General features: G+C 42.5%; 1 protein-coding gene and 1 long non-coding RNA gene across 2 annotated transcripts; both read left to right on the plus strand.

Moving 5' to 3' along the window:
• The first annotated feature begins 1,169 nt into the window (after nucleotides 1-1,169).
• Nucleotides 1,170-2,467, plus strand: LOC113121557 (uncharacterized). The gene is made up of 3 exons (XR_003294750.1): nucleotides 1,170-1,212; nucleotides 1,963-2,012; nucleotides 2,126-2,467. It is a non-coding gene; the product is annotated as an uncharacterized LOC113121557 (long non-coding RNA).
• Nucleotides 2,468-5,004: 2,537 nt separating this feature from the next.
• LOC113121988 (protein NLRC3-like) lies at nucleotides 5,005-16,864 on the plus strand (the record flags this gene model as incomplete). The annotated part of the gene is made up of 10 exons (XM_026292876.1): nucleotides 5,005-5,021; nucleotides 5,692-5,856; nucleotides 7,505-7,609; nucleotides 7,911-7,998; nucleotides 8,116-9,455; nucleotides 9,507-9,974; nucleotides 11,476-11,652; nucleotides 13,214-13,387; nucleotides 14,552-14,728; nucleotides 16,681-16,864. Coding segments are annotated over exons 2-10 (2,838 nt in total), but the record flags the coding sequence as incomplete, so codon positions are not given.
• Nucleotides 16,865-17,086: the final 222 nt, after the last annotated feature.

Genomic DNA, 17,086 nt, shown 5'->3' on the forward strand with positions numbered 1-17,086 from the left:
GAAAGAAGATGCTGCGTGGCGTCAAAACCTGCCTTGCTACTGTTGCTGCCTCATGGGCCAAGACTAGCAAGGCTAAAAGGCCGAGCACCACTGTGTCAAATGAACCAATCCCACCCAACATGACCAGATGTTGGAAAGTTTTACTCCATATGAATCGAATTTAAAACATCACATGGAAATTCCTGTTTTTCGCACAATGACTTTGAATTAAAGTCAGAGATTTTTCATCTTTCTGCACTTTCTTCTTCATGTTAATGTGACATCAATTCACACCTCAGCTAATTTCGTCATAACAGACTGGATGGACCAGTTTCTATTGACACTTGTGTTGTATTTATAATATTGTGTTGTTCTATTCATTGTTCATGTTTGTTCAATAAGAAAACAGGAAGTTGGTCTTTGCTTCTTTATTCAGGTTGATTTACTGCAGTTTGTCAGAGACCAGCTGTGGTTATCTGGTGTCAGTTCTGAAGTCCAACCCCTCCCATCTGAGAGACCTGGACCTGAGTGGAAATATCCTGCAGGATCCAGGAGTGCAGCAGCTGTGTGGTGGGCTGCGAAGTTCACGCTGTAGACTGGAGACTCTGAGGTCAGACCCCATGTTTAGGTTGTGTACTGAGATGAATGTGATGTGAAAGTTGTGCTGACACTAAACTGCAGACATGAGGCTGATATTAGACTGATCCACACTGAGGATCTTCATGTTAAAGGCTTTTTTCCCTCTCAGAGAAATGTGGCTGCACAACATGAGTTTGTATAGATGGAGCCACAGGTGGAGCTGGCAGAGTTTCAGAGCTGAACTCACTCCATCTTTATTGAAGCAGCAGCATGTTGGCATTTATATTAATGACAGCTCTGTGTCCCTTTTTGGATGGGACTGCTTTGAACCTGCATCCTGTTGGCTTCAGCTGTTTGGAGTTTCCACTTTCTAAACTTCTACTTTCTAAACCTTCTTCAGCTCTGAACACATTCTGAAATATTCAACACTTTCAAGAGGAACTTTGGTTTGTAACGTCACATCTTTGCTTCTTTATTCAGGTTGTGGAGCTGCAGTTTGTCAGAGACCAGCTGTGGTTATCTGGCCTCATCTCTGAAGTCCAACCCCTCCCATCTGAGAGAACTGGACCTGACTGGAAACAACCTGCAGGATCCAGATGTGCAGCAGCTGTGTGATCTTGTCCAGAGTCCAGACTGTAGCCTGCAGACTCTGAGGTCAGTAGAGGGCTGGAGTCAGTCCATGGTGCTTTCAGCAGGACTGGACTAAACCCAGTCCAATCACCCAGTATCAAAGCAAAGATCCAGGATTTCCTGTAAAGCTCCAACCTTCTCAGTGAAGCTGTGAGAGGAGAACAGGGACAGGCTTCAGGATTGGACAGAAAGACAGAGAAAGAGACAACAGTCAGCCAATCAGATCAGCCAGAAGCTTGTTGTGATCATGTGTTTGAGTTGATGTGAAGACGACTGTTGCTGATGAAGTCAGTGAGTCGGGAACACAAAAACAGTCTTTTATCCAGATCAATGTCAGGCAGCTGAGGTTGAGCTTAATTCCTGCATTTCAATCCAACAAACACTGGTTCACTTTGGCCTGGTCGGTCACCATGGAAACTGGGTTGATCAATATAGTCATCTATAGCTAACTTGCACTGAAGCAGGATCAGTTTAATGTCTCACATGAGAATTTATCAGTAGCCAATCAACAAAGTGGAAAAACTCCAGTCAGTCTTCAAACAGGATCCCAGTCTGAACCAAATCCTGGTTCACCTTAAAGTCACAGTGAAGATGATGATGATGATGATGATCACAGCATGATGTGTGGTGGTGCAGTGTATTGTCTGGAGCTAGTTGAGGGTTTGATGACTCTTTGTATGTGGACGCCTGCTGAGAGAAGGAGGAAATAAAAAGGAGGAAAAGAGAATCTGATTATTTATTTACTCACCTTCTAACTGAGGTTTTTTCCAACAGGTTTGGCTTTGATGGGGGAACAGTGACTCAGTCTTCCAAAGACAAATCCTGTGAGTAACATTGAAACATTGTCTTCATCTAATTTTTAAAGTCTGATTTTATAAAGTGTTTTTGCTCATTTCATTGTCAAATCTTTCTAAATTGTGTTTTTGTCTTGGCTCAGGAAAACACCTGCGCCCAAAGAACTACAGGCTGTGTTTGATTTGAGGTTCCTGCAGATCCTTCCAAGTCTCAACAGGTCTTGAAATTCCAAATCTGTGGAGAATCACTTGAATCTGGGAACTGAACACCCCGAAGAGAACAGAAATGGACAGAGTTCCAGACAGATCACCAATCACATGGTGTTCTGCACAATGAAGGACAAACCAGATGGATACTAAGATTCTTTTCCACCACTGCAAACAAGCTGCTGTTAGACTGTTCTAATGTTTGATTCTTTAATTCAGCTCATGTCTCTGATCAGTTCTCCCTCTGTTTCTCCCTGTGGAAATATTGGAAATAGCTGAATAAATCTTCCAAAGACAACTGACTGGTATCATTGATGTTATTTCACACAGTAAATACATCACTGGATCAGGAGAACTCTCCCTCAGATTGTAGACTGATTTCATGTATTACTCATTAACTGACTGGTTGATACACCAAAAAAGGATCTGGTGCCCCAAATTATTAAGATGCTTTATGATCTTCATGATTCATAAACTAGACATAATGAACCTTCATGTTCAATACATGTATATATTTAAATTCACTATACCGCTGAAACGTGATGCCTGGAAAATGCAAGTCTCCAGATATTTGGCTCAGCAAAGAAGACTAGAAAGAAAGTCTGGCCAGAGATCCAAAGGACCATCACTTTTGACCTGGACCTGGAAAATCTAAAGCAGAAATCTGGGACTAACCTTTAGTTGCTCATGTTGGAACTGGAATGTCCTCCCTCAGTTCCGCGTGTTCGTTTGATAAAACGGAGGAGATAAATGTGGTCTCAAATTAGCCATTTATTAAAACACACTGAATAAAGCAGTTAAAAGAGCTCTGGGTCAGACTGTCCCTAACACCAACAGTGTTCTCTGTCAGTTCATGAAGTCTGACTGCCTGTCTTTCCCTAACCCAGTGATAATATTACAGAGTGAAATGTGCAATCTTTAGGAAGCTGGCGTGTTCTTCTCCCATAGGTTGAGAACGCTGGGATGTCCCGAGATATCCCCTGTTGCTATGCCTCCTGGCAGAGGTCAAGCTGCCCTGTAAGACAGAGTTCAACAACAAAAGCACCAGGCACATCCTATCTGATGTTATGTCTAATTTATTTCTCATCCTGTGGGAAACCTTGCAATTACTGAAAAACAAGTTCATGTCTAAACTACTACTGTTTCACACATACTAGAATGCTTCATGATTATACTGTAATAATGAATTAAAAGTTTAATCCATAATATGATAAAAGTAATCTAATACTGCCTTATACCTTAAGCTGTAATGTAATAGAAGTAATAATTCCCACACTCACCACAACTGTTGTTGCTAAAAATCCTGTTCATGTTGTTCTGAGTGTAATGTAAAGATGATGATTTTAACCTTTGACCTTTTTGCACAAGTGCAGCTGTTACTGTCCATAACAACATAAATGTCTCTGTGCTGAAACCTACATACGGCGACTTTAAAGAGTTTAGTTGAGGTGCAAACAGTTTGGCCTTTAGCATCACAGTCCACAGGCTGTATCATCACTGTAGTCCAGGTTCCTGTTCAGGCTTTAAGGTCTTTAAATAGGATCATTGGAGACCGGCCGGATTCGGCTCTTTTCCGATCTTGTGTGTGACATTGAATTTAGTTGGATCAGGGTTCGGCATCTTCCCAGCAGGGAACAAGTACAACAGTATTAGCAATAAAATCCAGCTGAAGTAGTAAAAGTAGTCACTAAGCAGAAAACCAACTAAAGTATCAGAGAAATATTGTGCAGTCCGAAGTCCAAGCTTTGTCTCTGTAATGTAGTTCTGTAGAAAGTAGCAGTGAATGGGAAAGTACTCAAGTCCAAATACCTCAAATACCTGACCAAGTGCTGTATTTAGTTTCAGCCACTAGATGGAGACACAACATTGTGGTTTTATGTCGTTTTTCTTCTCTCTGAACTTATTTTGTGTCTTTTTGTGTCATTGTTCATCTGTTTCTTGTTGTTTTGCATCTTTTGTGGTTTTGACCTGAACTATGTGACTTTCAAACTAGATGTCCCTTCATCCAGAGACACAGGCCCAAGGGCCCCTGAGCTCTCAGGCCCCTGGTTAATCCAGCCCTGATGATTAGACAGTTTCCAGCAGCAGCTCTATGGACTATGGGCTCCTCATACACACAGATCAACACATTTGAATGACATTCAATAAATAGACACTTTCTATGTGACATATTGTGAAGCTGAACTTTGGAGAATAATCCTCCTTTTAGCCAAACAAAGCAGTGTAGAGTGTGATCTCTAGTCCCAACTCTGTCTGTCACATATATGAGAACCTGTGCTTATGTCATTATATGCAACACTGACCTGTGACAGATGCTGATTGTTTCTGCTGTGCTCTTTTTATCAGTTAGAAAGAAAACAACTGTGTTGTCAGTCTTTGACCATGTTTAAAGTGCATTCATTTATGCAAAGCTTGGCTTGATTGGTTCCACAGACTTTCTACATGTGGCCAATTATATTTGGACACTAGAGCCTTTTCTAACCAGTCAAATATGAAACATAACTGTGGTTTTTGTTCTACATGTTCTCTGTATAGAACGTTGGGATCCTGGTAGGAAATGGAAAGAAAAAGCTGCATCAGTGTGTGTGTGTGTGTGTGTGTGTGTGTGTGTGTGTGTGTGTGTGTGTCTTGATTATCTTCTGAACAAAGGTGTGTCCTCAGCCTAAACTGTTATCTCAAACTCTTCTTACCTGTTCACGCCTCCTGAATCACACAGGTGATTCCCAGTAAATGGAAAGGGGCAGGGCCATAGTGAGTAACCAATCAAAGCACAGAGGCTGCAGCTGTTTGATCAGAAAACATTGGAAGAGGACAGAGGAGACCTGGAGACCTGTGAGTACTGATCCAATTTTATGTTTACTGTCAGACTTTATCATAGTCATGTGGTTTCTCAGCCTGATAGAAAGTGATGTCAGTAACTCTGACACATCTGGATCTGGATTTAAAGGGGTGAGGGTGGTCTCTGGTCTGTCAGGGTCTTGTGATGTCAGTAACTGACACATCTGGATCTGGATTTAAAGGTTTGATTTGTTTAGTTTCTTTTCAGTCATTTTGTAGAGGTGAGAACTCTGACACAAAACATGTTGTTATTGTTGTTTTTATGTAATAATGTAAAAATATTATGTCAGACCTTTTTGGGGGGGTCTGGTTCTGGTTGGTGGGCCCAAAAATCAGCCTTAAAGGTCCAGCACACCTACAGTAAAATATTCCAAACGACATGACTGCCTCATTGCCAAGTCATACAGCAATATGAAATGACAGTCAACAAGTATGTGGCCTCACATCTGTGTGTGTCTGTGGCTGTTGGTTAATGTGTGTTTGGCTGCGACTGACCTGAACAAACTGGTCTGACTTCATTCCAGGACCAGGAGCGTCTTCAGTCTGAGACTGAGGCTCTAACCTTCATTCCAGTGATTTCATCAGTAACTTCCTGTTTTGTTGTCAACAAGGCCACTAATTGTGTTTTAGATCCAAACTAATGTGACAATCATTGTTTTTGCAGCGCTGGTACAAATACTGGTTTCCCTCTCAGACCACAGAAGATGAGTCTTTGTGGGGGGGAGGACAGACCAAGGTCTCCAGGATCCATCTGTCTGTCCATGAAGATTGACTGGTCCAAAGATCGTCCTCCATACTTCTGTCCTGGACATGGACCCTCAGACCCAATGTAAGTCCCTGCTGTATAATGTACTAGGTGTGGACTACTGAGTTGTGGTGCAGGTCATGAACACCTGGAAGAGTCTAGGACTTTAAAGTGCCTGCAGGTCTTTTGAAATGTATTTTTTGGAAAATAGCAGACGCCATAAGAGACTCAACAAAACCTGTGGAGCTTTAAAGGTGGTCTGTGGGAAACTGTACAGCAAGTAGCTGTGGCTCCAGTGAGGTTTGCTGCACAGATGCATTTGTTTGTTGACCAGCTGTTGCTCTCTAAACTATGGATTTAGGATTCTGTGTCCCCCAATGAAGCACTGACAGCAGCTGAACGACCATTTCCAACCAGATATCTGTAGTTTGAAACAAAGATCAAGTTCCTAGTAAATAAAGAGAAAACCATGGAGAATAATGCCACAGGTTCTTGTTGTCCAAAAGTGAACATGCTATTTAATATTTGTCTTTTTGAACAGAGTCAACATCCAACTGGTTTGAAATGTTGTTTTCCATCAAACCTGTTGGATCAGTTGGAATAGTTTGTTGAAAAAAGAAAGGTGGAAATAATGAATAAAGTCAATGTACAAACCAAAGAAAGTCCCCACAGACCCTGAAGAAGAAGGATTCAGAAGTGAGGACAGCAGAAGAAGAGAGGAGGAGGGTTTGGAACATTCATGGCCAGGAGAAAACACTGGGAGCCAGTTTCTCTAAGACTGTGGGACTGGAGGAAGCACAGCCACAGCATCAAACACTGACCAGTGTTAAGGGGCTGTAGTTGGTGCACACAGCCAGTCAACCCCCCTAAGCCCAGTGGGAACCTCAATATGTTGAAACCCACAAGTAAAGGCCAGAGCTTCCTGTGATGGTGAATCATTCAAATGATACCAAATGAACTTGTTCCAAAGCAGCAAAGAGCTTTATCAGGTCAGTTCAGAGACCAATGTTCATCAGGCCAAAAAGAAAAAGTTTGCATCCCCTGACTTTGAAATAGCAAAAAGACTCCAACACAGATTTTCTTCTCACTTTAATATGGGAACATCTGGACCAGCTGAATGTGCATTGATGACAAATCTGGGTTTCTTTCCTTTCAAAGTAAGAGCATGGTTTGCACTTTACATTTCACTTGAAAGACTGAAACAGCAGCTGGAATAAGGGTCAAAACAGGACTTTGATCCATTCAGCATCAGGACCACAATCATCTTTATTGTCTCATACAAGTTGAAGTGTAAGTTAGTTTGAAAAAGACCAATATCCCAAACCACTGGGATCTTCTGTCAGACCCTTCCTGCAGTCTGAGCTGTTTTTAAGGCTCATCAAATACAGTAAGATCAGGGATCCCTGGTTCATGTGCAGCACAGTGTAACAAATAGTGGACTAGAGGACTGAAGAGGTCTCTGATGTCTTTGTTTTCAGACAGCTGATCTCAGAGCAGCTCGTATGACATTATAGTCTGGGAGTCATTACTCTCAGTATCAACCACCCTATATGGTCTGGTCCAGAGACTCCACCCACTGTGTATGGGATCAGGACTTTACCATTATATGGGCTCTGACTTCTTTACCGGAGTCCAGTATGACGTCATGATCAGATCCTGATCACAGGCCGTGTTACATTTGACATCTGCCCTTACAGGTTTGATACATGTCAAATATTTGTCCTTTCTGCAGACAGAGACCAGGTTCTCCAGGATCCAGCTGTCTGTCTATGAAGAGTGACCGGTCCAAAGATATTCCTCTAAACTTCAGTCCTGAACCTGGACCCTCAGACCCACAGTAAGACCCTGTTTCTATTCTAAACTGGAGATGGTTCAGTTAGACAGATTTGAAGGAACCAGGTAGATACCAGGGACCAGAGTCTGAAAACTCTGTGTTCACACAAAGACAGGAAACTACAAACACAGTGTGTTCAACACTACAACAGTAAGTATAGACACCCAGTCCAGAGTCCTCCCACAGCTGGAGGTGCTGCAGGCAACTGCATGTGTCCAACTACAGACCTGGATGGACTCATGCAGGTCCACAAAACACAAATGACAACCTGTGACCTTTGACCTCTAAACAAATGTCTTCACAGAGAAAAGAACAGTGGAATTTCTGTGGAGGAGCTCCAAGCCTGTCAGAGCAGCACTGTCCAAAGTAAGACTGTCCATGCTGATGTCCTGGTCTCTGAAAACAGGACGTCTTGTTTCATCCTGTGGTTGTTCTCTCACACAGCTTCGACATTTAAGATGATTAGAAACATCACAAAAACCTTTTCTGTCCTCAGATTCTTTCTCTAGTCTCACAGTGTTTCTTGTCTTTCAGTGGACTCTGGTCTGCAGGAGGTTTTAGATCAACATAAGACCAGTCTGAGGACGAGATGTGAACGTGTGACTGAAGGACCTGATCCAAGAGGAAGTGGAACCCTCCTCAACAGAATCTACACTGAGCTCTACATCACAGAGGGACTGAGTGAAGAGGTTAATACCCAACATGAGGTCAGGCAGCTGGAGACCACTTCCAGGATGGAGACCCTCCATGACACTCCAATCAAGTGCCACGAGATCTTTAAAGCCTCCCCTGACCAGCAGAGACCCATCAGAGTGGTTCTGACCAACGGTGTTGCTGGTGTTGGAAAAACCTTCTCAGTGCAGAAGTTCAGTCTGGACTGGGCAGAGGGTTCAGAAAACCAAGATGTCAGTCTGCTGGTCCTGCTTTCGTTCAGGGAGCTGAACCTGATCAAAGATGAGCAGATCAGTCTTCTCAGACTGCTCCATGTTTTCCATCCAACATTACAGAAGGTCACAGCAGAGCAGCTGGCTGTCTGTAAAGTTCTGTTCATCTTTGATGGCCTGGATGAAAGCAGACTTTCACTGGATTTCAACAACAGGAAGGTGGTGTCTGATGTCACACAGGAGGCCTCGGTCAACGAGCTGCTGACAAACCTCATCCAGGGGAATCTGCTTCCCTCGGCTCTGGTCTGGATAACTTCCCGACCCGCGGCGGCCAATCGGATCCCTCCTACATGTGTGGACAGGCTGACAGAAGTCCGAGGCTTCACTGACGTCCAGAAGGACGAGTACTTCAGGAGGAGGTCCAGGGATGAAGAGCTGTCCAGCAGAATCATCTCACACATCAAGACATCCAGGAGCCTCCACATCATGTGTCAAATCCCAGTCTTCTGCTGGATCACTGCTACAGTTCTGGAGAACATGTTGACCACAGAGCAGAGAGGAGAGCTGCCCAAGACCCTGACTGACCTGTACTCACACTTCCTGCTGGTTCAGACAAACAGGAAGAAGCACAAGTACCGTGAGGGACATGAGACGAGTCCACTGCAGCTGACGGAGGCTGACGGGGAAGTTCTTCTGAAGCTGGGGAGGCTGGCGTTTGAACATCTGGAGGAAGGAAACATCATGTTCTACCAAGAAGACCTGGAGCAGTGTGGTCTGGATGTCCCAGAGGCCTCGGTGTACTCAGGAGTCTGTACAGAGATCTTCAAAAGAGAGAGTGTGATCTTCCAGAAATCAGTCTACTGCTTTGTTCATCTGAGTGTTCAGGAGTTTCTGGCTGCAGTCTACATGGTCCACTGTTACACCAACAGGAACACACAGGTACTGAGGAAGTTCCTGAGGGGTAAGTACAATTTAATGAGGAAAAATAAAGTAAAACAGACTTTTGCTGAGCAGAGCAAAAACTTTTTTGGAATCACTCATTCATCTCTTGATCACTTCCTGTTGGGAGCCATGGAGAAATCCCTGAAAAGTAAAAGTGGCCACCTGGACCTGCTTGTCCGCTTCTTTCATGGCCTCTGTCTGGAGTTTAACCAGAGAGTCTTTGACAGTCCAGAAATCATCCAGAGAGCCATCAACAACCTGAAGGAGATGAACAGAGATGATATCTCTCCTGACAGAAGCATCAACATCTTCCACTGTCTGATGGAGCTGAACGACCACTCAATCCATCAGGAGATCCAAGAGTTCCTGAAGTCAGGGAACAGATCATGGAAGAGACTCTCTGAGTTCCAGTGCTCAGCTCTGGCCTACATGCTGCTGATGTCAGAGGAGGTTCTGGATGAGTTGGACCTGAACCAGTACAACACATCAGACCAGGGACGATGGAGACTGATTCCAGCTGTGAGGAACTGCAGAAAGGCTGAGTAAGTCCAGATGTGCCCAAGTGAAAAAAATCTATTTTTGTATATTTTCTAAAAGTATATTGAGTATACTTTTGAAATACTTTGAAATACTTGAAGTTGTGTTAAAATGAAACCAGTGAAGTTGCTGGAAGCTGCACTATAAATCTGCTTTAGTACATGAAAAACATATTTTTCACGTATTATTGGGTACTTTTGCTGCCCAAAATACTACACTACTGTTAAAATATCCATGAAACATTTGAAGTTGACTTGTTGCAAATGTCAAAAATCTATAGTGACATTAAACTGACAGTGTATTACTAATGGACTTTGAGCCAAAGTAAATGTCCTTGAAATATACTCTGAACTCATTTGAACTATGTATGAAATGCAATAGAATGAGGTTTGAAATGTGAAAAAAGTATGCAAAGTATATTTTTCAAAGTATTTGAGTATTTGTTGTGAAAATGAGCCACTGACTTTGTGTTAAATTGCACCCAAGTTGAACATATTGCATTAAAAGTCACAATGATATTGGATTGATATTCCTAGTAAATATAAGTCCACTATAAGCATCATTGTGTGTTTAATAAATACACCAACAATGCCCTCTGAATGGATTCTCCAAACACTGAGTCTGAAATGTAGATACTTTACTTAGATTCCAATCCAATGATGTTGGACTAAAAGCACTACTTCCTGCTAGCATGTTCTCAAATGCTCTTATTTTGAAAAGCCCAGTGCACTTTGAAGACGTTCTAAAAGGATTGAAAATAATCTGAACTCCTACACAAAGTCCAAAACCCGTCAGTCCAACAAATATTGATTTGAACTCTAACACTATTAAATCCAGCCATTTAAGGGCTTTGGAACAAAACAAGTCATTCAAGGTAACAACAATAACAATAAACAGGAACAATAGTTTGTGTTTTCTATTAGTGAGGTCAAAGTATTATTTGGCTGCACCACTATGGGACTAAAATGGATTTTAGTGATCTTCAGGATTCTGCATAGTTCTTCAAAGAATTCTGGCCAAACATCCAAAACACATGAAGTAAACATGTAGTATGAAAGAGTATTTTGAAGTGAAACTTTGTCCACAGGAATTAGACCACTTCCAAGAATCCACATCTGTCCAGTGAATGAACACAGTTCTTCTTTTTCTTTCCAATGGTTTTTCCATTTTTCTTCTGTTTCTCTTCACACACTGATGTTTTTCTGCCACATGTGAACAAATGTCCAACATTGGAATAAACAGGGACAGGCCTGTTGTGGAAGTTCCAAAGGAACTGAGTTTTCTCTGCTTCCTGTCCAAGATGAAAGCAGAACAAAGATGAAGCTTGTGCAGTGTGACAGAGAGTGAGAAGAATTCTTATTTCATGTCCAACCCACTGAGAGAAGATCAGCTGAACCACTGATGTGAAGACACAACAGGACATGTCCCTGTTTGACATCAAGTGATTCAACTCAATATATTGTCTCTGTCATAATAACAGCTTTTCTAATATATGTGTCCTCATAGACTTTCTGAATGTGGACTCTCAGAAACTCACTGTGAAGTTGTGGCCTCAGCTCTGAAGTCCAACCCCTCCCATCTAAGACACCTGGACCTGAGCTGGAACAACAACCTGCAGGATCCAGCAGTGCAGCAGCTGTGTGGTGGACTGCAGAGTCCACACTGTAGACTGGAGACTCTGAGGTCAGTTGACTGACTGTTACTATTGTAGATCTTAGATGTTGAATCCACAACTAAAGCTCCTGTGAATGTTGGTTGTTCCATTCAGTGTTTTCATTGTTCTTCTATTCTCAGCAGACTAAGAATGATTCCTTCAGTTTCACTTCATTTCACTGAGCTGTCTTCAATAATGTGTGTTCACTCATATTGAATAGTCATATTAATAATGATGTGTTTCTTTCTATAGAAGCTTTGAAGAACAGAGTGTCCCAAAAATGTCATCTGTCAGGAAGTTGTTCTGAATCCTTTGTGTTTCTAAACAAACTGTGGAAACAGTCCAAAGCTGAAACAGTTTCAACTGAAACTGTCCAGTGTTTGTCCAAGTTTTGATCCCAACAATATGTCAATATTGGACCAGACTAATATCTGACATCTTCCTGAAAGCCAGAAGGAAAAGGGTTGGAATATTTCCATTTTGGAATAGAAGTGAAGACTTTGGAACGTGAGAAACAAAGTCCTCTTTCTTTTTGGGGAAGAACACGTCCCTGTAGTGGACATTGGGTCTTGCTTTGTCCCAAAAACCACACAATAAGCATCAGTTTGCTGACGATAATGTTGGATTTTCTCTGCATTTCTATCTGATTTTTCTCACTTGATGAAACTCAGAGAAACATATGACACAGTCAGTTGTCAACAATCTATGAATGGGATTCCAAAGCTTGCGTTTAGTGGCCAATGACACAGTGGGGATCAGTCCCAACACAAGGACATGATCTGGTCTGTGCATTGGGACTGGGCCATTAGAAAGCAGTTCTCAGCCTGTTGTCATTGCCAAGGCCTGAAATCCTGATGCTGTGTGAAGAAGCTTTGAGTAGTTTTTGTTCCTGAACTGAAGCCAGCAGCTTTTGGTCCTGACACTGTCCACCCAGTTTGTTCCCTAATCCAAATCTCATTGTGAAGAACAAATCCACAGTGTCTCTATAAAGTTGATCCCATAGAAATGAAAGCACATGTGGAGCACAGAGACACACAGATGAACTCATGTGTCCAGGTGGTTGAGCTGTGTTTAGTATCTGAGCTGCTGCTGCTGCTGCTGCTTTACCTCTGTGCTGTGCTGAGGTTGCAGCCAATAAAGCCAGAGAAGAAGATGCAGAGAGGGAAGAGACAGGAGAGCCTGGGGGAGCTTCCTTGGCTCAGATAGAATAAGGAGGAACAATTCAATGCATTGTTTTGCTGCACTTTGGAACTGGGTCAACAAACTTTAAGCAGGAAACTTTAAAGCTGCACAGTGACAGTATGAGCCATCAACTAGATTGATTCTGCTGTTGGCTGGAAAGCAGCTTCTCTTCCCATGTGCTGACAATAATATCATGATATAGTCAGACTATTATTACTATTATTCTGACTGTTCTCATATTATTCTTGTCATTATTATCATTCTACATTTCCCTTCAGGGATTCATCAAGTTGATCTCATCTCATTATTCTAATGAAAAGAAGAAGAATTGTCATCATCATTATCACCATCCTCATTGTCATCAACATCAGTGTCACATTGGATCTCCTTCTTTGATTCTTTATTCAGGTTGTGGAGCTGCAGGTTGTCAGAGACCGGCTGTGGTTATCTGGTCTCAGCTCTGAAGTCCAACCCCTCCCATCTGAGACACCTGGACCTGGGTGACAACGACCTGTATGATCCAGGAGTGCAGCAGCTGTGTGGTGGACTGCAGAGTCCAGACTGTAGACTGGAGACTCTGAGGTCAGTTCACTGACTGTTTGTTCCTATTGTAGATCTTTAGTGTTGGATTATTGTTTGAACTCAGTGTTTGCACAGACATAACTTCTATTGAAGTTGATTTTCTTTTCCTGTCTTTGGATTTTTCGGAGGCTAAATTCAGTCTTTAGTCCCAAATGACTGAGTCTCACAGAAAGTTGGTCTCATTGTGTCTAAAGAGTCACATGTGTCAGCAGAAAATCCTCTGAACTAATATTTGTTGGAAATGGATCCAGTTTCTTTGATGCAGTAGAAATATTTCTTTGATCATTGATATTGATGGTTGAGAACACACACAGACAGGTGTGTTTCCATCACTTCAGAGGACATTCCATTGACTTCCATTGATTTCCTGGAGACAAAGCCAAACCAGAAGCACTACTTGGTGAACCCTAAGCACAAGCTGAACCTCAACTTCCAGACAGCTTCTTCCACTCAGAAATCCAAACAGGTCCTGGACTAGATTACAGGCCCGTTTTTAGATGTTGCCATTGGATTTGGAGCAGGTGGTTCACCTTGGACTCACCTGTTGGGAGTCCCAGTTAGTGCAGCCTAATAATCCCTCATTCAGTCAGTTGAAATGGACAAAGTCCTGTGAGGACCCTCTGGTCCCAACATGTAAGAAACAGTAGATCAGTTGACAGACAAAGCATTACCTTGATCCATGTTGCTTTGTTGCACTTTAGTGCCAAAGAGGAACAGTGTGTCAGTTGTGTGGAAATATTTTGGCTTTAAAGAAAGAAGATGCTGCGTGGCGTCAAAACCTGCCTTGCTACTGTTGCTGCCTCATGGGCCAAGACTAGCAAGGCTAAAAGGCCGAGCACCACTGTGTCAAATGAACCAATCCCACCCAACATGACCAGATGTTGGAAAGTTTAACTCCATATGAATCGAATTTAAAACATCACATGGAAATTCCTGTTTCTCACAATGACTTTGAATTAAAGTCAGAGATTTTTCATCTTTCTGCACTTTCTTCTTCATGTTAATGTGACATCAATTCACACCTCAGCTAATTTCATCATAACAGCCTGGGTGGACCAGTTTCTATTGACACTTGTGTTGTATTTATAATATTGTGTTGTTCTATTCATTGTTCATGTTTGTTCAATAAGAAAACAGGAAGTTGGTCTTTGCTTCTTTATTCAGGTTGATTGGCTGCAGGTTGTCAGAGACCAGCTGTGGTTATCTGGCCTCAGCTCTGAAGTCCAACCCCTCCCATCTGAGACACCTGGACCTGGGCTACAAACGGGACCTGCAGGATCGAGGAGTGCAGCAGCTGTGTGGTGGACTGCAGAGTCCAGACTGTAGACTGGAGACTCTGGGGTCAGTTCACTGACTGTTTGTTCCTATTGTAGATCTTTAGTGTTGAATTATTGTTTGAACTCAGTGTTTGCACAGACATAACTTCTATTGAAGTTGATTTTCTTTTCCTGTCTTTGGATTTTTCGGAGGCTAAATTCAGTCTTTAGTCCCAAATGACTGAGTCTCACAGAAAGTTGGTCTCATTGTGTCTAAAGAGTCACATGTGTCAGCAGAAAATCCTCTGAACTAATATTAGTTGGAAATGGATCCAGTTTCTTTGATGCAGTAGAAATATTTCTTTGATCATTGATATTAATGTTTGAGAACACACACAGACAGGTGTGTTTCCATCACTTCAGAGGACACTCCATTGACTTCCATTGATTTCCTGGAGACAAAGCCAAACCAGAAGCACTACTTGGTGAACCCTAAGCACAAGCTGAACCTCAACTTCCAGACAGCTTCTTCCACTCAGAAATCCAAACAGGTCCTGGACTAGATTACAGGCCCGTTTTTAGATGTTGCCATTGGATTTGGAGCAGGTGGTTCACCTTGGACTCACCTGTTGGGAGTCCCAGTTAGTGCAGCCTAATAATCCCTCATTCAGTCAGTTGAAATGGACAAAGTCCTGTTAGGACCCTCTGGTCCCAACATGTAAGAAACAGTAGATCAGTTGACAGACAAAGCATTACCTTGACACATGTTGCTACTGTTACGCCCCAGCCTAGGGGTTGCCGGAGCGTAACACGATTGTGGAGTTTTTCTCCAAACCTGTTCCACTCTCAACAAATACGGAAACAATTAACATGAAATTTTATTCTGTTGAAACACAGAATACGATACAGAATGGTCAAAACAAACACAAACGCTAATTTAGCCCTATTCCAAACAAAAACGCTCCGTGAGCCCTACGATACTATACGAATACTGGAAAACAAACACAAACGCTAAATATAGCCCTATGGTCTCAAACAAACAAAAGATCAAATAACACAAACGCTAAACAGCCCTATAATAGCTAATCCAAATAAACAACACAAAATCACAGGTCGTCAGCCTGGAAACTCCTAAAACAAAACAGGAGAAAACAAAACACAAAACGTAGCCTAAATGTCTAAATTCTTAATCGAAAACAACGAAAATATTATCAACACAAAATCTTCAAACAAAACAATATGACACTGTAATCTTAACTTGAAATCGAAATCTTTAGCAAAATAGCTGGGAATGGCAAATGTGGGAGAATAGCTCTCCTGAGCAACAGTCCGTGGTCTTCTTATACTCCTTCCGGGAAGTGTTGGACCAATCCCGGAAGTCCAATCCACGGTCCTACGTCCACGCCCACTTCCGCATCCGTTACACACACACACACATACACACGAAATGGGGAGGGGAGAGCCAACAACACACCAACACACATAATGACCCCTATTGTCATAACACTATTGGACCTTGATCTGTTGTCCAGTGGCCTCGGGCTCCACAGAACCCGACTCTATGGAAACTTTAGTGCCAAAGAGGAACAGTGTGTCAGTTGTGTGGAAATATTTTGGCTTTAAAGAAAGAAGATGCTGCGTGGCGTCAAAACCTGCCTTGCTACTGTTGCTGCCTCATGGGCCAAGACTAGCAAGGCTAAAAGGCCTAGCACCACCGTGTCAAATAAACCAATCCCACCCAACATGACCAGATGTTGGAAAGTTTAACTCCATATGAATCGAATTTAAAACATCACATGGAAATTCCTGTTTCTCACAATGACTTTGAATTAAAGTCAGAGATTTTTCATCTTTCTGCACTTTCTTCTTCATGTTAATGTGACATCAATTCACACCTCAGCTAATTTCATCATAACAGCCTGGATGGACCAGTTTCTATTGACACTTGTGTTGTATTTATAATATTGTATTGTTCTATTCATTGTTCATGTTTGTTCAATAAGAAAACAGGAAGTTGGTCTTTGCTTATTTATTCAGGTTGAGGAGCTGCAGTTTGTCAGAGACCAGCTGTGGTTATCTGGTCTCAGCTCTGAAGTCCAACCCCTCCTATCTGAGAGAACTGGACCTGAGTCACAACAACCTGCAGGATCCAGGAGTGCAGCAGCTGTGTGATCTTGTCCAGAGTCCACACTGTAGATTGGAGACTCTGAGGTCAGTAGAGGGCTGGAGTCAGTCCATGGTGCGTTCAGCAGGATTGGACTAAACCCAGTCAGTATCAAAGCAAAGATCCAGGATTTCCTGTAAAGCTCCAACCTTCTCAGTGAAGCTGTGAGAGGAGAACAGGGACAGGCTTCAGGATTGGACAGAAAGACAGAGAGAGAGAGACAACAGTCAGCCAATCAGATCAGCCAGAAGCTTGTTGTGATCATGTGTTTGAGTTGAT

This window comes from Mastacembelus armatus, chromosome 20 (assembly GCF_900324485.2).
Source record: "Mastacembelus armatus chromosome 20, fMasArm1.2, whole genome shotgun sequence".
NCBI lineage: Eukaryota > Metazoa > Chordata > Actinopteri > Synbranchiformes > Mastacembelidae > Mastacembelus > Mastacembelus armatus.